The 21,572-nt window shown below is 43.8% G+C and overlaps 2 protein-coding genes across 2 annotated transcripts; both read left to right on the top strand.

Moving 5' to 3' along the window:
* The first annotated feature begins 2,555 nt into the window (after positions 1-2,555).
* On the top strand, positions 2,556-7,244 carry LOC133913218 (protein PGR-like). The gene is made up of 4 exons (XM_062356301.1): positions 2,556-2,928; positions 4,863-5,085; positions 6,111-6,359; positions 6,845-7,244. Exons 1-4 carry the CDS (start codon positions 2,654-2,656, stop codon positions 6,974-6,976), a joined length of 879 nt encoding a protein of 292 aa, XP_062212285.1. The 5' UTR covers positions 2,556-2,653; the 3' UTR covers positions 6,977-7,244.
* A 7,708-nt stretch (positions 7,245-14,952) lies between these two features.
* Positions 14,953-19,308, top strand: LOC133883686 (uncharacterized). The gene is made up of 3 exons (XM_062323074.1): positions 14,953-14,960; positions 17,598-18,328; positions 18,406-19,308. Exons 1-3 carry the CDS (start codon positions 14,953-14,955, stop codon positions 18,543-18,545), a joined length of 879 nt encoding a protein of 292 aa, XP_062179058.1. The 3' UTR covers positions 18,546-19,308.
* Positions 19,309-21,572: the final 2,264 nt, after the last annotated feature.

Raw genomic sequence — 21,572 nt, 5'->3', positions numbered from 1 at the left:
ATTTGTCCACACCTTTCTCCAAAGATGTTTCACATCATACAAATTGCTCGTTGATGCCCAGGTTTCAGCATACTGCAAGGATATGCACTTTTATCAGAGAACAAACCACTTTTTTCATAGTTCCAGGCCAGCACATCTGCAGAACTTCTACTGGGCAATTTTATCTTCAGGATGGCATCAGCATCAATACTGCTGGATGTTTCCTTCACCAGCGGAACATTCCACTCGTCATGATTAGGCAGGATAATATCACTGACCTTCCTGAACCGGAACCACCTGGGGTAACGGGGTTCATAATCGCCTTCAAGAATAAATCTCTGGGGATCCAATTGTCTCTCCAGATACGAATATTTTGACCATTCCCAACTCTCCAGATTCCCCTTTTTCAACACTTGCAGGCCGTGCTCAATTGCTCTCCAGGTAGGAGAAGCATTCCCACTGAACGCAGTGTCTAGCAGGTTGCCATTAGGGTAGTATTTCGCTTTAACAGTCGAGCACACAAACCGTCAGGGTAGTACAGAAGGCGCCAACCCTGTCGAGCTAGCAGTGCTTGGCTAAACAATCTCAGGTCTCTGAATCCCATGCCCCTGGCAGCCTTTGGTAACAACATGTTTTCCCAAGAGGCCAAGCGAGCCAATGTGTTCAGGACAATTCTATGTTGGTAAATTAGAACTTAAAATGAAGTATCATGCGGGGCTTAGGCCACGGATGTCTTTTGGCACCCATTTTTGCTTTCTAAACCTGGCCTTCAGTGATGCCGGTAGGGGTGAATTCAGTCAGGAAATTCCTGATCGACCGGTGATTGTTTTCGTCGAAGACAGGAAAGGTTATCGGGAGTATGAAAAACCTAGGAAAACAGTAACAGTAAGTTAGCAAAGAATGGAGGGGATTTTTTTACTGCTATTGTCGGTATAGAGAATTACTCTGGGATTTCCCAATGGAAATTCCGTTCAGCCCATTGTTGTAGTTCGTAAGAAATCTTTTTAAAAAAAATCATAGCTTGTAGTTGAGAAATTTTTTATTTGAGTCCATCACTCGACACCCAAAAGTCCATAAGATGGTTTTGATAGTAGTTTAAGTTTCTTTAACTCGTTTGGATTAACTCCAACTTGACTCTTTACATGGTGATTCTTCTATAAAATTTCATATCACCTTTATTATGCGTAGAAGTGAATAAAAGTTAATACTAAACAGTGTTTTATGTAAAAGTAACCATGTAAGGCATATGTTGGAGAGATATTAAGTAATTTTCAATTAAAATCATACTAAACACATGATGCCATTTTGGAATCATTCCTCGGTTCAAACACTCGACGCTTGAAGCTATGATGCTATAGTTTGGTGTATCGGTTACCAACTGATTTTGGCATGTTTACGTGCTTCCGTTTGCAAAACTCCAGCATCTCCAGTTCGTATGGCCTTACCGTTTTGGATTCGGAAGAAAAGCCCGTTTAGAAAGTGACCTCTGCCTGGCCTCCGTTTTCACCCCTGCCCGGCCTCCGTTTTCGGTCATCCCAAAGCGGCCAGGCCAGAATTTTTATATCATATATATATATTTTAAAATATTTGCAAAATTACATGCCAGAATATCATATGAAATAATAAAAATATATATAAATACAGCATTACCAAGAAACTCACTTTTTCACTAAATTTTTATAAATTATTATATCACATGAGAAGAATATTAGTGAATTTTTCTTGATTTTTTGAATTTATTTGAGGTATTAAAATTTGCTATAAGTTATAAAAGTAGGTTTTTTAGAATTTGAATTAAATATTGGCTTAGGATTTTTTATCAAACAAATTAAAATGGGTTGTTAGTGAGCTATAATTTGCTTATAAAAATATTTAGAATTTTTATACTCTGAGATAAAATTACGAGTTAAATGAAAAAAGAAATAGATATGTAAGGACATAATAGGATGCAATAGGCATGGAAGTGCCGCTCACCCTTTCAGTGGGTGAGAAGTGGCCTGATCGTATATTTTTTAATCTTTTAATTGGTGGGGTTTTTAAAATCTCATCTAATAAACGGACAACGGTGGTTTATTTTTACAATTTGTTGAAATGAGTGTGTAATTTTACAAATAAAAAAATAAAAATTCGTAGTCTAACGACTCCAAATACTCTGGCCATCTCCCATTCAAAGCTGCCTATGAGATTCCCATTCGACCTTCGAAGGATGTGTTTGGTTGAAAAAAGAAAGTATATCGTATATAGTCTGATTGAGTGAAAGTAGGTTAAATAAATCTTATAGCTATTGAGAAGAGTGTTTAATTAGTTGTATGAGCGAATACAATGATAGATACAATGAATCTGTGAATGTGTTTGAGCAGATATAGTAATCTTGTGATTTAAGACTGACATGCGAGTCCTAATATCACTATAGTTTATGTAGCCTGTATGCATCTAAACCGGATATAAATAGAACTCAATTTAGATGTATTATAGCTAAAATGGTTTATACATGATATATTCGCTGTGCAAATAGACTTCCGTATAAAAATATATGAACGGCTACAAAATTTCTAGTATATAGGGAGGCTCGAATGCAGCAAGCTAAAAAGACCCCAAATTCGCTCCACCTCCACTGGCGCCGGCGGCTCCCGTCACGGACCGCAGCTGACCCTGCGAGGCATCCGCCCCCGCCATGGCGATCCCCGCCGCCTCCTCTCTCGCGGTCCGGTCGGCCATAGGCGCGGCGCTGGCCGCCGTCATCGCCGCGCGCGCGGTCCGCCGCCGCTCCCTGGACGCCTCGGGCGGGGCCGCGGGGTTCGTCGTCATGGCGGTCCACATCGCCTGCGGCTATAGGTACGGCGCGATGCTGCTGGCCTTCTTCTTCACGTCGTCCAAGGTGACCAAGATCGGGGAGAACCGCAAGCGCTGCGTCGAGGAGGATTTCAAGGAGGGCGGTCAGCGCAACTGGTAAGGGAAACCCGGCATCTCAGTATTTGGCGACGCTTGCTAGAGAAGTTCTTTATTTTTGGGAAGCAACAAATCCCACCAGAAATCTGCTCTTCTCATTGCACTTGACCGGTTTGATATGTCAAAACTCAGACGGGAATATGCCCTGAGCAATTGCTGTAGAAATTCTGTACTATGAGGTACATAAAGAAGAATCAGACATACAGTATTCTAGAAAGAAATATATAAAGATGCCATCACAAATGGTAAACGTTACACCATTTATCATGAGTTAGTAGTTTGATTAAGCCGTGGCCTTCTATGACATTGTGGAAAACTTTCTACGATGAAGCAACTCACGGTTGGCCCTACCAAGCCTGGTAAAAAAAAGAAAAGAAGGAAAAAGATCCAGTCTTGGTCCCTCAACTCCAGCCGAAATTTAGCTTTTATACTAAACTTCAATAATCAATACTGTTTACATCCCTTAAATATTAAAACCGGTAAAAAAATCAGGTCCTTAGTCTAATCTAAAGGGCGGTTTGGGTGGCGTGGCTGCCATGTCAACATTTTTGCCCCATCATCCTCCACTCATCAACAGGCACATTTGTCATTGACTGAAAAAAGAAGGCAAAGCAAAAACCTTATTTTTACTTTTATTTGTTGACCTAGTGCCATGTTAGCACACATGTGGCGATACTACCTGATATCAGAGCCTTTCCTGCTCTGAAGTTTCCTTGTGAGTCTGCGCCGTCTGAAATACCAAACCCTAAATCTTAGTTGGCGCCACATCAAACATGAATAGCTTGGCTTTAAAATTTGGAGGATGCAGAGTAAATGGTATTGAAGTTCAGGGTGAAAATTAAACTCCCACAAGAGTAGAGGCTTGAGGGACCAAAAAGTGGACTTTGCAAAAAACAAAAATGACTGGCCTGGACAGAACCTATGCGTGTGACATGATCCCAAGTACAGACCTGCTCAATTATGAGCCTGATCTTTTTTGCATCTCTTTTTCGAAGTCATATGGCATGTTTGTGTTAATTTGGGGCAATCATTTTAAGGAAACAATACTGAATAGTGTTCTATAGTTAAATCTTAAGTAATATCCAGAAAATCATGGATATGATTCTGTTGTTCTTTTTCTATTTGTTTATTTGCTTTAATTCTAACTCTAAATCTACAGCTTACTATCAACTCTATATGAACTTTTACAATGACATGTTATTTCATTAAGTTACTTGGTATAATTTTTGAACTTGTATAATGGCAGTATCGTTGTCTGGCAGATTTTACCTCTCTTAGCTAAGAAAGGGGCTGTCATGAGTTTATATCTAGGACAATTTCTTTGAAGGATAAAGAATCTACAATGGACTATTTGTTAGCTCTATATCTAAGTAGTCTAGAAAAGCTTGTAATTGCAGACAGAAATGTACAGAAACGCAACTGATGAGATGTAGATAATCCTACACACAATGGCAACAGCAATGGCCGAGTCTACGATCATATGGAAGCTAGTTGTTGATACTCAAGGGACTATTATTAAGATTCTATTATTTTTTAAGTCTTTCTTTAGAGTTAACACTTTATACTGTTAACAGCATCCATGCAGCGGAAAAGCAAATCCAGTTCCAACCAAATTAAAAGTGTTCTAATTAAAGGGAAACTCTCTGGTATTCTTATGTTTTAATATTTTCTTTGATGAAATTACATTACAAGTTACATAATCTATTTTCTTGGAACTCCTTAAATTGGTAATATTCTTTGCTTAGTCAAATTACATACACAAGGGAAGCTAATGAATCTTGTGAGCCCTTTTTTGTCTCATGTTGTTGATTCGTGCTGTGGATGAAAATGACATCACACTTTTATAAAGGACATAGTATACATAACACAGCAACTGCTGTTTTGTCAACTCGATTTTGCTCTTGTATCTTACTATTTCGTTTTATGTCCTGCAGGATCCAGGTTCTAGCAAATAGCACAATTGCCACTATATTAGTTGTGATATATGTGCTAATGACTGGGGGACAAGATCGGTGTTTGGACTCAAATGATTCAAAGGTTATAACTGGTTTAATAGGTGGTATCATTGGCCACTACTGTTGCTGCAATGGAGATACTTGGTCATCTGAAATTGGTGTGCTTAGTGATGAACAACCAAGGCTTATTACTACTCTGAAGGTATGTCGTCTTTTCCGTGTGATAGGACATGCTGAGTGGGCGGTCCAGGTGTTCTTCTCAGTCATGATTACCTATCTAACTCTCTATATGTTTGGCCAGCCTGCAAGATTTGACTACTTTTGGTTACTTTTTTAAACTATCCTTAGCCAAACTCATGGTACATGGTTTGTGTACCTCCAATTTGACTGGATAATGCCACAACCTTAGATTTCCAAAACGATCTGAAACGATGGTAGTTATGGTCATGCCACCCATCTGGCCTCGACCAAATTGTGTGGCATCAAAGTATCAAACTAGCATACAAGTAAAAAAAAAGGAATCACCACAGTAAGCAAACCCATTAGATTTACAGATCAAAAGATTGTTTTATGTTCTTCATGTAACTGATGGAGTGCACAACAATTGCTCATCACGAAAGTGTAAAATATGCTTATGTTATTTTTTACCTAATGAACTATAGGGATTCTCATATACATACCATGTGTATGAGATATAAAGACATTATCCAAAATAATCATGTGAAACCTTCCTCCAGATGTAGAAAGAAACTCGGGGTAAAGGACCACAACCTTATTCTTGTTTCCTAACTATACACTATGCTTTTGTGGGGAGTTGGGCATCCAATTGTTGAATATATTGTACTAGTTCCAAACTTCTAATATACTGTTCTGTAGAGATGAAGGTGGATTTGAGCCAAAAAGCAGTAAGGCACAGTATCACTATATTTTTGAAAAGTTATCCAATTAAGAGTACTAGGATATTTGACTATTAAGAGTTATTTTCCTTAGATGCTCTACTGAGTATTAAAAGTAACGTTTAAATGGAGTGGAGATGTGTCATACAGATATATTATCTGTGCCATGTAATGGTTTATGGGTTATAACTATCATCTTTTGCATTTGATACACGTTAGATCCAAAAATATTTACTGTGCCTACCACTTATTCTGCTGTTTCTAGTGAATTCCTAGACATATATTAGTCTTTTGTGTGTTCATCTGTAAGCTGATCAGTATTACTTTATAGCCTGTCAGGAAGGGTACGAATGGTGGAGTGACCTTACAAGGACTTCTTGCTGCCACAGCAGGTGGCCTTACCATTGGTCTCACTTTCGTTGTTGTTGGACTGTTGACAGCTCAATGTCCTTTTGATATGGCCCTCTGGCAGCTACTAGTACTACCCATCTCTGCTGGTGCTGGTTTGCTTGGGAGTCTAATTGATTCATTGCTGGGTGCCACACTTCAGTTCAGTGGATACTGCAGTGTTCGGAAGAAGGTATACTTTTATGTGACAACTGGTCCGAAATATGCTTTTGGGAAAGAAAAAGAAAGTTTCTAAAAGCCATGCATTTTCATTGAAGATAGCATTAAGAGGTCACCAGTACATACTGATACTACTTAACAGTTTGTGATATTTTCCGTGATCTAAAAAACCGTTTGTGAGAAGCTCTGCTTTAGGAGCCCCTGCAGTATGTTTAGTACGTTGTTAGCAATGAGTAGAAAGATATTTGTTCATTTATTTTCCATGTTCAAAGTTGAATACGTACAGGACTTCTACAGGTCTGTGCCTAACGGTTTTGTTATTCGTACAAGACAATGATATTAAATGAGTACAATTGGAAAACTCAAATATAAACAGTCATGTAGCATACCAAGGAACAAGTTTGATTTAGTTTGAAATATAGTCACTCTTGAGCAAATTATGTTCTGGCAAGTGCAGTTTTGATAATATTTTGTATTTTTCTTATTTTTCCCTTGTAGGTGGTTAGTAAAAGTGGTCCTACGGTCACCAAGATCTCTGGGATGACCCTCCTGGACAATGATGCTGTTAATGCAGTATCTGTGCTACTAACAACCGTGCTTACAGCTTATGCGTGCATCTGCATTTTCTAGAAACTGAAGGTTTGTGGACCTTTCACTCGTTTCTGAAGCTTGATCTCATGTATAATCACGAAGGGGCGGATGGCATGACGTCTATTACAAGCAGAATGACACTGAAATGACGAATTCCAAGGGTTACTTGATGAGCAAAATTTGATCAGTTTGATGATTTCAAGCAAAGATTGTTTGGTTAAATGCTTATGTAAGTTGTAAGGTGTCAATTTGTGTACAAACACATCTACATACACTTCAATATAAACTAGACTTGGATGTTCTTGAACCCTATTTTCCATTGAGCGATGTATCCCCTCACCCTGCGGATGATGGCTATAGCCTATAGCAGTCTTTAGTTCTCTTTTTTTGCATGGCAATGTGGCAACTAGCAACTCTGCAACGGCATTTTATGAGATGGGAAATCTGCAACGGCAGAGTTCTTATGGCAAAGAACGTGTGATTCACCTTTACTCTGGCACTGATAGTCCATTGGAATTTTATCTCCATTCCACAGAATTGCTCTATTTGCCCACAAACGTTCCTGATTATTTCTACGGAATTGAACAATTCCTGAAAAGTTCTTGGATTCCAAAATTGCCCACAAACGTGTTTCGAATCGAAGCTTCTTGGTTCGAAGAGTTTCGGGCAAGCCCAAGCGGGTTTTACATCAAGTTGCGAGCAAAATTCAAATACAAAATGATATGGATGCAACCTGATTTTTGGACGTCGGATCATCACCGATTATTGAACCGTGCAATGACAAATGGAAACATGAGCAAGAACTTCTTGTTATAACATGAAAATACGCACCTTCGGGAACATGTGAATAGCACGATGATAAGATCTTCAGATATAAGACTACTAATCATGACTTAAATCCTGGTTTTTAAAAAAAAAAATCTTTGTTGTGTGTTCCTCGTGGTCGTAATGTAGTCACTCAGCGATAGCGTGCGAATTATAGCTAGCTTTCAGAATCTTTGCTCCACCTTAATATAATACCTTCAGAATATCTCTCTCCTTGATCAAGTTTTTTTTAATACGCACCCTCCAGACGAGTCTTGGTGTGTGATGGCTTAGTGCTCAATCTAATTTGCCTCAGCTAGGTAAAATTGATCAAACCAGCTCTTATGGCTGCACGAGAATGCCACCCGGATTCAAATAGAATCAACTCACAAAAACTAATGTGGTTTCCTAACTAGCTTAAATAGGACTGCTAAAAGTTGAACTAAGAATGATAGTACAGACACGACAAGGGACACGAACGGGGCTATGACGGGAACTGTATGTTGCTTAAGGCGTGTTAAAGGCCGAGCAACGGCGGTTGCTATGGGCACGTTTTTTCCTTAGATCAAGAGCTTTCATATTAATTAATCATTAGGACTACAATCATATTGCAAACATTGCAATAGAAAATATGGAGCCTGGCTAGGCCAAAGTTCTGAGTCCTAACGTCCGAGACATTTCTTGCGCGAAAATGAGTCGCAAGGTTTACTGTCCGGCTTACATGAACATCATGTGTGTAGTTTATAAAGACCGTTTATTTGTATTGAGATTTTTGGTAAAGAGTAGGTGAAAAAAATTATATGATAGCTGAGATAAATTAACGGATGGATGAGTATCGGATGAAAGAGATTGACGATCAAAATAATTCGTGTGTCTATACCCCATATAGAGTTATGTTTACCTACATGAAATAGAGAGAAATAAGAGAAACTAAGACTAAGCTCTTGGATGTCGATCAGGATAGTCGCTATCTTCAATGTTTGTGAACCCGTCTTCACAATAACATAAACAGCACCCTTAGAGGCCACCATCTTCAATTTGTCCTGGCATCGGTGGATGTAAATCCTCTGTAGCAATATACATAGACTGATATGGACTTTGTATCGGTCTCTGATATTACTACAGAGGATCCCGATCCGGCATCGGCATGCCTCCGCTTTGGCTCCCAGAAAGCGCGCGTCCCGAGTCATCTCTAGCAGCTGCTCCAGTGGCGCCATTGAATTCATTTCCGAAGAAAGAGCTATCAACATTCACCTTGATAGTCCTGGCGGAGGGGGACTCGATCGATCGATATCGCTCCTCACCTGTGTCAGTACGCGAGACATGACAGGTGTGTCGCGGTATCCATCACCGACTTGATATCTTGTCGGATTGGAATAGGCTTTGTTCCATGGTTTCGATCGTTCAATTCCGAGACGACCAGAGAGACCACCACATGCCACACAAAATAACTGAAGCATCTTCCTTGCGACAGAAACTCACGTCCAGTAGATCGGCAGCCCATGCGAGCGGGTGCATGGACGGAAGCTTAACCTTGGTCACTTGGTGCATCTCTAACCAGAACGTTTTAGCCAAAGTATACTCCACCAGGGCATAAAAATTAGTTTCTTCCGGTGCTCCACATACATCACGAAACTTACCGGATATGTCTTCTGTGTATATTTGCTCCAGATGGCATAAATTCATTTATAACTCTCGACCAGAAAACTAAGTTCTTGCTGGCAAGATCCTCAACTCCAGATATTTGTCAATCGCATCAAGGGCATCAAGCTCATGGCTTGATGGCTATGGATGGAATTTTTAATATTATTATTATTATGGAAAATTGTAAGAATAGTAGTTAAATTCATAAAATTATAAGAATAGGTACCTATAGGCACGTGGAGTACTGACAAGTGACCTATCGATATTCCGCATGCGACAGTCTACGTGGCAAAGGGTTTGGAGGCTTATCGGCACGCATGTTATGGCAAAAGGTCCTTTCGGCACTCCGCATGCCGATAGGACCCCGGGCAGACACCGATATGGGTGTCGTGCTACCTGACAGCAGACAGCCTATCGGTACTTAGAATACCAACAGGCGTGTCAGCACTTTGTTTGTCGATAGGTAACATTTTTAATTTTTTATTAATAATTTTGGAAGAATCATATATTTAATGAGGCACAGTCAAATCTTAGTGTAGGGCCTCCTTCCCAATTTATTCCAGATTTTCGACTCAGCGAAGTCCATCTAGAACCTTTGGAGACAAGCTTCGGAGGTGGGCCTTGACCCTTTGGGTTCCTTAGCGACTGCCCGGGTTGAAGGTAACGGTGTGTTGGAGGCGAAGCCGAAGACTAGGTAGGAAAGGTGATTCGCGACCCCCTCGGTCCTTAGCCACTGCCCGGCTCCGGAGATGCTCCGTCCAGAGCCTGGGGACGGTGCGTCGGAGGCGAAGCCGAAGGCTAGACGGGAGAGGTGGTCCGCGACCCCCTCGGCCCTTAGCCGCTGCCGGCTCCAGAGGTGCTCCGTCCGGAGCCTAGCGACGGCGCGTCGGAGGCGAAGCCGAATGCTAGGCGGGAGAGGTGGTCCGCGACCCCCTCGGCCCTTAGCCACTACCCGGCTCCGGAGGTACTCCGTTCGGAGCCTGACGATGGCGTGCCGGAGGTGAAGCCGAAGGCTAGGTGGGAGAGGTGGTTTGCGGCCCCCTTGGCCCTTAGCCGCTGCCCGGCTCCGGAGGTACTCTGTCTGGAGCCTGGCGACAACGTGCCGGAGGTGAAGCCGAAGGCTAGGCGGGAGAGGTGGTCCGCGACCCCCTCGGCCCTTAGCCGCTGTCGTGAATTGCGATCTCTGCAATGGATAGTCGAGGGTTCCACTATGTTTCCCATACCACGAAGCATGGGCTTTTATTAAATGTTAGTATAATACTCGTAATGATGTATGAAATGTGTCTTTAAGGGAGATAGTAGGGTAATGATTTTATCTTTTACCATACGTGTTTGAGTCACGCGGGTCATATATCTTTCCCTGTAGGAAGGGGGATTTTTATACCCCTTTGATCTGTGTGTTGTGCTCTTTGGAGACCAGCGGATTTCGTATCCCTTCGGCATAGAGGCATTTGCCCTTAAGATGTCGGGGTACTCTTCCCATTAGGTCCTTTTCAAAACCTTTCCGTCCGGCAGAGTTTTTGGAAAACATCCCCATTGCGGGGGTTTTTGGAAGTCTCTCCATTTCTGCAGAGGTTTAGTAAGGCTCTCCGTTTTGCCGGAGGTTTTGTAAAGCTTTCCGTTATGCTGAGGTTTGGTAAAACTCTCTATTTTTGCCGGAGGTTTGGTAAAACTCTCCGTTGTGCGAAGGTTTGGTAAAACTCTTCGTTTTTACCGGAGGTTTGGTGAAGCTCTCCGTTGTGCGAGGTTTTGTAAGACTCTCCGTTTTTGTTGGAGGTTTTGTAAAGCTCTCCATTGTGCGGAGGTTTGGTAAAGCTCTCCATTTTTATTGAAGGTTTGGTAAAGCTCTTCATTTTGCTGGAGGTTTGGTAAAGTTCTCCGTTGTGCGGAGGTTTAGTAAAGCTCTCCGTTTTTACTGAAGGTTTGGTAAAGCTCTCCATTATGCGGAGGTTTGGTAAAAATCTCTGTTATGCAGAGGTTTTGTAAAGTTCTTCGTTTCTACCGGAGGTTTTGTAAGACCCTCCATTTTTGTTGGAGGTTTTGTAAGACTCCTCGTTTTTGCTAGAGATTTTGTAAGATTCCTTGGCATGTATTAATGCCGAAGGCCCTACACACTATCGGAGCTACGCAATACCTTCTAGGAAACCTAGGCAGTCTTACCTTCCATGTGATCTAGGTATGCTATGCCCGCGGTATGTAGGCTTGTCGTGCTCCCGAGGAAACACCCAGGGTGCACCGCAACACTATCCACCAAGGATGTGCCCTAACGCGTGGCATTTATACGACCGAGGCTATGCAATACCTTACAAGAAACCTAGGCTCGATTCCTTAGCGATGACCTAAGCGTGCTACACCCGCGGTATATAAGCATGTTGTGCAGAGATGATTCCTTGTGATAGTATTCCTTAGAGCACCGCATCCTCACATCATGGCAGTCCCTTGATATGCGACGTCCACACACTATCAAGGCTACATAGTACCTTCTAAGAAATCTAGGCAGTCTTGCCTTCCAGGTGACCTAGGCATGTTACGCCCGCAGTATGTGGGCTCCACTTCCTACCATGGCAAAGCCTACCCTTCGGGAAACCTTTTCAGGTGACCTTGGGTTTAGGCAAGAAATGCTTATTGGTGCGTGGGCTTGTCACACCTCCGAAGAAATCCCTTGGGGGCGCCGCAACTACATTACCAAGGAAGTCCCTTGATAACCGACATCTACACACTATCGAGGCTACACAATACCTTTCAGGAAACCTAGGCAGTCTTGCCTTCCAGATGACCTAGGCATGCTACGCCTGCGGTGTGTAGGTATATCGTGCAACGAGGATTCCTTGCGATAGCATTCCTCGAAGCACCGCAACTCCGCCACCGAGGATATCCCCTGGGGCATGGCTTCGACACTCGAGGCTATGCAAATGCCTTTCAGGGCACTCTGGACATAATCTGCCTTGCAGGTGGCATAAGCGGCTCCAACGGTGTGTGGGTCTCACTGTCTACCAAGACTACGCAATGCCTTCCAGAAAATCTAGGCAGTCTTGCCTTCCAGGTGACCTAGGCATACTACGCCCGCGGTATGTGGGCTTGTCACGCCACCCGAAGCCTACGTGTGGTGCCGCAACACAGTCTATCAAGGAAATCCCTTGATACGCGGCAACTACACTTCCGAGGCTGCATAATGCCTTCCAGAAAACCTGGGCAGACCCTCCCCCCAAGTGACCTAGGCACGATGCGTTTGCAGGAGTGTAGGGATTTTGCATAGTTATACTAGCTAAGTTTTGCAGTCTACTGTTGGCAATAAGAAGCTAGTTGTAGCGTAAAACATAGCTAGGTTATATAACTATTCATGCCAAATGAGAATGTAACTTAAGTTCTACTGATTCTACCTAGTGGCTATCTATTGCAAAAAGACTTCTAGCAGTAAGGTTGGAGGCCTCCAACAGACTCTAACCTAGCCGTATGAAAGACGGATCACTAGGTAAACTACTTGGTAGTTAATAGTGGGCGTATCTTTGTTGGAATAAGGCCTCTATTGCGAGGCTTGGTTGCCTCGAAGCCTGTGGCTAGGATGGGAGAGGCGGTGCTTAACCCCCTCAGCCTTTAGCCGTTGCCCGGCCCCAGAGGTAATCCGTCCAGAGCCTGGTGACGGCATGTTGGAGGTGTAGTCGAAGGCTGGTCGGAAGAGGCGATCCTCGACCGCCTCAGTCCTTAGCCGCTGCCCGGCTCCGAAGGTACCCCGTCTGGAGCCTGGCGACGGCGTGTCACCGACTCAGTTCTTGTTGTTGGGTGTGGTACCGTTGGTAGTAGGGTCAGTAGTGATGGTGCAGGGTTGAGGGGCTAAGGATTTGCCCAGGAGTTTTCCCCAGGCCTCCGAACCCTGCGTCGTCCTTCACCCGCTCTTTCTGTGGCCAGGTATTCTGCTTACTTTCCGAGGTATTCCTCCTGGAAGGTCATGAGGGTGCGGCAGTCGTTGGTGTTGTGGCCGCACCATGGTCCATGCAGGATGCACCCGTGTGCCTCCGGTGGCGCCGGAGCTTGGAGTTGTCGCTGGGGTTGCTACTGAAGGTGGTGTGTCCTGGAGCCGGTGGTTTCCCCCGGGTCTCCTTCCCCTTTGGGAGACCATCGAGGTTGTCCGGTGAAAAGGCTTTTAGGGCCGAAGTGGTTCTGACTATGCCTTCTTGGACGAGGTGGGCTTGGGGTTCTCTACGCGCGATTGGCGTTGCGAGGGTGGCGTTGCGAGGGTGGCGTTGGAGGTGCTAGCGAAGTCCGCGCACCCCGGAGCCCTTCGTCTCCTTGGAACCCTCTTTCATCTAAGGGGCCCAAGGAGGGCACTGGGTGGACAAACTTTTCGAAGATGTTAGTTTGCTCAGGGTATCCCAGGTGTGGTCGAAGGGGATACCTGGGGACCAAGCCCAGGTGGGAGCACTCCTGGGTTGGATAGCCCAAAACCATTGGAAGGCAGTCTGCTTGGCTGTGGCTTCGGTTGCGTCTTCTCCTGAGGCGGTGAGGTCTTCGTCGTGCAGTGGCTAGAAGGCCTCCGCGCTGTCTGGAGTTCCTGTACCGACCCAGGGTTCTGAGTTGGCCAAGGTTGGACGAACACCGTCCCACACGACAGCGAGGCTGGAGCATACATACGGTGCGTATGGCTGAGATAGCCATGCATATGGTTGCATGCTTGCAATAGTGGGTATGGCGGTTTTAGCTAACCCTTTGGTGGCTTTCCTGGTGGATTCCTACCTCTCTTAGCACTTCTGTGTTCGAGTCCCTACGAACGACACGCTGTTGGAGCAAGAGTTCGTCTTGCCCCAGCAAGTATGGCGAGAGTTTCTTCTAAGGAGGAGACTCAAGTTTGGAGACGAAGTTTAAGAGGAAGTAACACCACGAATCTATTGATGGTAGAAAAAATGGATCGCTCTGGGAGGAGTATCACAACGTGACTTGGTATGTTTTCACCTTTGTGTCTTTTTTGCTGTCTAGCTCGTCCTCCTACCCAGATGGCCATGACACCCTATTTATAGGGTCATGTGTAGCTTGGCGTACAAGTTATCATAATATACAGATATCTGGGATCTGAGTAAATTACTAGGCCTTATTCCGGATAACTACTTTCTACCCTATCGGTGGAGATAAATATCCACCGTGGTAACTATCATGGTGCCTACCCCCTGGAGTGCGGCGAGCCGGTCGTCAATTGTGGCCTGACACTGCACTTTCAGGGGTGTCAGGATAGCCACCATTACGCCAGAGTGTCAGAGCAGCGTCCATTAGCCTAGGCTTTTAATGCCGGTCACTTCCTTGCAGGCAAAGAACGACCGGTGCTCCCCTTCCGGTAGATCTTTCCTAAGGCCTGCTGACTCACCTTGTAGCCTTCGGGAAGGCGGCCCAAGCAGCCCTAGGTGGGGGCCTCGGGAGGTATGGAACCGGGAGGTGAAAGCTTTGGAAAGCAGGACACCAGAAGGCCGGGCTTCAGGAGGCCGAAGCTTCGAGGGACCGAGGCTTCGGGAGGTCGGGTTTTTGGAAGGTTGAGCCTTCGGGAGACCGAGTTGGCTAAGGCAAGAGAAGGCTTTGCAGGTATGAAGAGGTAATGTGAAGGGATCTGATAACTTCGGTGGTCGAGCCTTTAACTGAGGATCCGGAGATCAAGGCTCCGGAGGGACCTGGATGGTAATCTTCAACCATTATTCTCAAGATGTTTTATTTTCTCCCAACAAATAATAAAGTGATAGGAGAGGGGAAAAGCAACAAAAAGGAACTTGAGATTGTGTTCTCACCTTGCAGCACCAGATCGTGGCAAAGCTCTGTTTGAGGCACTTAAGTCTGAACACACATAGAGAAAGGGAGAGAGATTTGAATCTCTTGAGGATCTAGAGAAAGACCTTGAGCCTTCACTCTGGTAGCTCCATCAAACCATGAATAGGGCTAAGCTGATCACCGGATCTGCAAGCTGGAGTAGTTTCCCGGCCACCGGTGCTACAGCCATGGCGAGATCAGTGGGGATTTGCCTTTTGTGAAGACCTTATGCTAGCAATGAGTGAGGAGGGGAAGTGGTCTTCGTTTTCTTTCTTATATAGCAAAGGGATGATTATACTCAGGCAAGTGGGAGAGGCTGGCATGGGGAGCCTAGGCGACTTTTTTCCTAGGCCTGACTCAGGCTAGTGCACTCATGCCGATTTCATCAGGCTAGAATCTTCAAGATAGCAACCAAACAGACCTCAGGCAAGTTATAGGCTAGGGCTTAGGCCATATGTCAGGGTAGCAACCAAATAGGAGTAGTGTTAGATTTTACACAGAGTCTCATCAAGGCTCGTGCTCTGATGGCCTGGGATGTAGTGCTCATAGGTACCATCGATGTTGGTCAAAACAAGGTCACACAAGTGTTCCCATGAGTAGACCGATTTTGTAGGCATATTGGTCGGCCACAAATGGGTAGAGGCTTCAAGTGCTATTGGAAGGTAGTTGACCATAACTTTCTCATCTCCTCTAGCAGCTTGGATGACAGTCGTATAAATCTAGAGGAATTCTAATGAATTAGAGCTTTCATCGTACTTCTCTTACATGCCAGATCAAAATCTATCCAGCTAGTGTACTGCTCAGAGATCTGGTGTGAAAGCCCAACACCCTATATCCACCAAAATCCTTATTTGGTTGTGTAGACAAAATCTCGACCTTCATGAATCATATTAACTTGATTCCCAAAACTTGATTTGGCTCTTCTAGGAGATATATCTCGATTTCCACCCTATTGTGGCATTCATTGGTCTCGTAATATAGATCTCAATCAGGACGGTCTTTGGGAGGTGTCGCACGATGTACTTGTTGGTCATAGGCATGCACGCTTTCATTGCCTGATCTAGCCTCTCTCCTTCAACTTGAGGAAACTAGGTTGGAACTATTTCTGCGTCTGCTACCCATTCGAGTGGTAGATCTTAACGAGCTTGAGGCTTCTGCCCATTGCTATGCATCAGTGATAATCCTGGTGATGTCTTCCAACAACTACACCTCTTATGGAGTCTTCAACCTCCTTGTGGTAGATTGGAGATTAGAGTCATCGCGCCCAACAACTGAACACTAAACTATGGCCCTGTTTGTTTTCTGCTTTTGGTTCTGGTTCTACTGCTGCCAAAAGCTAGAAGTCAGAAGTCAGAATAAACAAGGTTCTAGAGAAGTGGCTTCTGGAGAAGCCAGAAACTTGCTTCTGAGGAAAATAAGCTAAAGCTGAGAAGCTCGCTGAGAGACGCTTTTCTGAGAAGCTATGTGCTGAGAAGCTAAAAATTTGTTGTAGAAGTCAACAACCTATTTCCAAAAGCACCTTTTCAGACAAGTCAAAAGCACAACTTTTCAGAAAAGTTCAAAAGCAGAAGCTCAAACAAACAGACCCTATGATGATGTGACATCTTAGTAATCCCTGTGACATTGATCTCCAATTTTGGACTTGTGCTAGCGAGAGGAGTTTTGATGGACTCAACTCTCCTCATGGAGCTCCATTGTTACTTTTACTAGTAACCATGCACGTGTGATATACTCATGCAGTTAATACAACCACCACATTTAATGCCAAGAGAAAAATGAATGATACATCAAATAATATATGGTTGAATAAATAGTCACGTGCAAAAATAACATCACAAATAATTTATTTTCCCAAACAATCTAATCCCTGCCGCGCTTAAGAATTTCTCGAATAGGTCTAGGGATGTTTTCTTTCAATCCATTTGTATTGCAGTTCAATGCAAATATTGCAACCATTTATTTGATGACATAGTGAAATGTATTACAACCATTTATCATGATATAAAGCCTATATTACGTGCATTGCAACCATGTAGTAAAATGAAGACACTACAGCTTGAAATTATTCTTCTCATCCTCGTTTCCAATAGGACCGAAGGACTTCTCCATCTGTGTGTGCTTCAAACTCCAACTTCTTAATCTCATTGGGTCTATAGCGGATAGCACATTTTACGTGGTCATGCACCAATGGATCCTCTCGTATTTCAACCCAAATATTTGCACAAGAAAAAATAATAGATTAATATGAGGCTCTTATAATATATTGTATTAGAAAAATGTGATCACCTTCAAACAACAACAGCAACAAACATCCACTAAATTCAACCTCTACCGTATAAAGCACATTTGGTGTTCCTCCACACGTCTCCCCTTTCCCTTTTAAAAAAACCATGTAATAAAAAACTGGACACGGTCCCTTGCCTATTAGAAAACCCGGAGGAAAAAACTCGCGCCGCCACCATCACTCCCCTCGATTCGTCGGTGCCCCCCAACTCCCGCCCTTCCCCCTCCTCCCTCCACGTCGCCGGTGGCCGCCTTTCCGGCCCACCCGACGCCGATTCCGTTGCCGGCTGAAGATACCGGCGCTGTCCTCCTCCTGCGCCGCCGTCCCCTGCCTACTGCTCCGCTCGATCGGGCAACCAGATCCCGCCTTCCTCGCCACCACCGCATTCTACGAGGGCACGAAGATCTTCCTTACATATCCTACGAGGTCACGTACTTACTTCAGATCTAGAGGTGACAGCGGCGATGACTTTTTTCCGGTGGCCGCTAGGAACAGGGAGGCGGTGTCCACGAGGATCGGTGGGGCGGCGGCGCGACCACCCCCACCCTTCTGTGCAGCCAAACCCCCTCCCCGCCGGCGCGACCACCTGCACCCTGTAAATTGGAGATCCGATGGCTCCTTCTCCACCTCCTCCATCGGCGGCATGCAGTACGCAGACTTCAAGTGGCTGATCCGCAAGCACCTGGTGGCGGTGGCGGAGGCCTTTCCGTCTCTCCACCCCAAGACCTCCCTCTTCACCCACAACGACGGCCGGGCCGCCCACGTCCTCCAGGCCGATGGCACCATCCCCATCCACCACACCTGTCGCGGCGGCGGCAGCGCCCTGGGCCGGCGGTCGCGGCGAGATCGAGGAGGGGATCGCCATCAGGACACCGGTGAGTCGACGCTTTGAGCTTACAGAGGACCTTCGCTACATATTTGCTCATTGCTTTTTTTTGGGGTTTTGGTATAGATTTGGTGAGGTTTTGTGCGAGCTCGGAGCTGTCATTTAGCGGAACACTTTCTGCGATATTTGTGGGCACCTTTTCTGAATTATTATGCTCGTGTAACATTAGCAAGTATATTTGGGTGAAATTGTGGGCAGCTTATTAGTTTAGCCCAAGAATTTGGGGGAGTCTAAATATGCTGCAGCTATGAAGCTTTCACGCATCAAAAGCGTGAGGTCTATCGGCCGTCTGGTATCGATTGCAAAGTGGAGAATTTATGTAATGTGGTTTGCTGGTCTGCTGACTGCTGTGAGATTTGCGGGTTATTTTTTTTTCTTGGATACAGATTTGAGGTTTGGGGTGGTAGTTATGGTTTTAATTACAAATGTTGCTGGTTATGTTTTTTAATCCTACATGGCCGCTTGGAAGTTGCATCATATCGGCTTTGAGAGTAGGATCAGGTGCCTTGTAGTTGTAGGGTCATTTTAATTGTGCGTTCACTTGTTTCGCATAGTTGCAAGCAGTAAGGAGCAAGAAAGTCTCAATTCAAGTGCTTCTATTATGTTATCCTTTTGTACATTTTAGTTATTTCTGCAAGTCATCATGCCCTTATGCTGTATATATCTACAAGCTAGAGCTTCATGTTGTCATCTCCGATGCTGGTTGCTAGAGATACCAGCTTTATTTGGTGCAATAGGGAGGAGTCATCATGGATCGCCTTGGAGCATTGTGCTTTGTTTCCGTTCAAAGGTTATAACACCAAATCGTTGTAGAAACACGTATCTCTTGTATAGTTAGCAGATTTTTTCAGGTTGAAGCTCTGCAAATATAGTTGTGTTAGCGTTTAGAAGTTGAGTTGTAAGTTAGGATAATTAGGTAGCTCTGATATGATTACCATCTTTGTAATCAAAGCATCTATTTCTGGCACTGCTGCAACTTTCACAAGGTTTCTTTGGGATCTTGGGACTTTGTTGAGAGAGAATGTATTGTGATATAAGGTATTGCATTTCTTCTAACTAATTATATAGCTGAGAATAGAATATGTCTGTATACCTTAGTTGGTATATAACTTATGCTCATCATACACTTATTCCAATTTTTTAGGTCTTGTCAGGGTTTAGCACTTCAGCATGCATTGCAGGTGCTACCATGTATGGCTATTTCCAATGTAATTGACAACTAATATGTTTCCTCTTATGTGCATCTAAAGAGGAGAAAGTGATACTGCTGAGGAGTTTTCGGTCTTGATCAAATAACCTGGAAAACATTAATTATGTATATTAGGTAGCAGCGCCATAAAAAATTATAAGTAACTTTAATCTATTATACTTATGTGCCCTTGAGCCACCTCCACTTTGGTGGCGAGTAGAAAATCGTTGCGGACACCAGATGCTGAATCCTTGATTATCAATGCCATCGAAGTCGGTGAAGACACGTAGAAATGCAATTCGTTACTTATTTAGCACGCTAAATAAGTATTTAATGTGCCATCTTCTTTCTAATTGGGAAAAACTGAAAGTTTACTCATGTAACAAAAAAATCAATGAGACATCTACTTCGTAACCGGAAAAAATCGAAAGTTTACTCTTACAATAAAAAAGCAGTAATTTTACTATCACAACATGAGAACTCATTTATTTTAGCATGCAACTGGAAAAAAAACATCCCGCTATCCTTTAAATAAAGGTTGTTTGCTTCTCTCCCAGTAATTTTCTAAAAACCATTGAAGATCTCTAAATCTAGATCTGTAGCCAATGTTGATGGGGACGATTTGAGAGGATGTGAATCCATCCGTTTTGTTATGCGTGTTCCTTGATGTTTACCGATGAGTGAGATGTTGTCTATCATTGCAAGCACGGTTGTACATGCTATAGGGATCGGGGACATCCTAAAAGGTGAGAGGTTGAATTAGGATACTTAAAATTAATTAGTTATAAAAAATTTATAAGATAAATCTATATCAATTTATATTTAAATATGCTTTAAATTTATTTAGTGTGTCTACTGCACTATTAAAAAAAGATTGTAACATATCTAAAAAGGTAAATTGTAAGTATGTAAATATGAAAATGTAAATAAAATAGAGAGAGCAAATTTGGCGTAATAGATTTTTATCCTATGATATTGATGACATAAACATCATCTCTAGTCTACGTTAGAGCTCCACCAAGAATATGCTTCTGGACAACACCCGATCATGAACCTTGAGCCACTAAGGCCTCAAGTGGGTAGAGCCACCAAGCTACGAAGGTAAGGTCTTATCACAAGCCTCTGTTCCAGTCACTTGCTGTTGTCTTCACTTCGGAGTTTGAGACATCAATGGAAGGGTCTCCAAACCCCCGTACAAGAGTCTTACCGTCGCTCCACATCAAGTCACCAAGATTTTAAGATGCTGGTGTACCACTTGATACAAGCTAGGATGACTATTTAAACCCCTCTCTAGGCAGCAACACCTAGACACAACTCTATCTAGGCCTATTAGTACTAATCACTCTCTCTAATTGTCTTAAATGATCACTTTAAGTAATTTGGTGGCTTGGATATCTTCTTAAGTGTATGTGAGCTTCTCTAGACTCCAGCATCCTTAAATGATTGAGTGGAGGAGTATTTATAGACTCAACCCCACAGACTCAACGGTTCAACTTTAATGTATACGCCGGATGATTCAGTGTAAACAACATTGTACTCACCGGACCATCCGGCGTGTACATCATCCAAAAACTAGCCGTTGGAACCCCTCTCAAATTCTCTGTGAACACCAGATGTTCCGACGTGTTCACCAGCTCTATCGCTGGACCATTCGTAGTGCTATTTTCTTCTACCAACTGAGTCATTTTTTCTCTACACAAAACACTCCGACATGTAGAACTTCAAAGCGCTGGACCATCGGTATGTAGATCTTCAATCTTCCACATTTGCAACCTCCTCTGCAAGTAATACTCCAGCTCAACCTTCGGGCGTGTACAATTGTGAACACCGAACCTTCCGGTGTGTAGCATTTTCTACTCCTTCATCTAAAAATGCTTCGGCGTGCACTTCCTTCATATGCCGAACCTTCCGGCACATTCTTCAGCTTTTCACTCATTTTGACAGAAACACTTCGATGTGTTCAACCTGCCGAGCGCTGGACCATCTGGCGTCTACATTTCCTTTAGAACTTCTCAAATTCAATCTGTTTTTGTCTCGGCTTCGG

Source organism: Phragmites australis, chromosome 1 (assembly GCF_958298935.1).
Source record: "Phragmites australis chromosome 1, lpPhrAust1.1, whole genome shotgun sequence".
In the NCBI taxonomy this organism is placed as follows: domain Eukaryota; kingdom Viridiplantae; phylum Streptophyta; class Magnoliopsida; order Poales; family Poaceae; genus Phragmites; species Phragmites australis.
The sequence above is the reverse complement of the archived record's forward strand: the minus strand, read 5'-3'. Positions and strand labels throughout refer to the sequence as shown.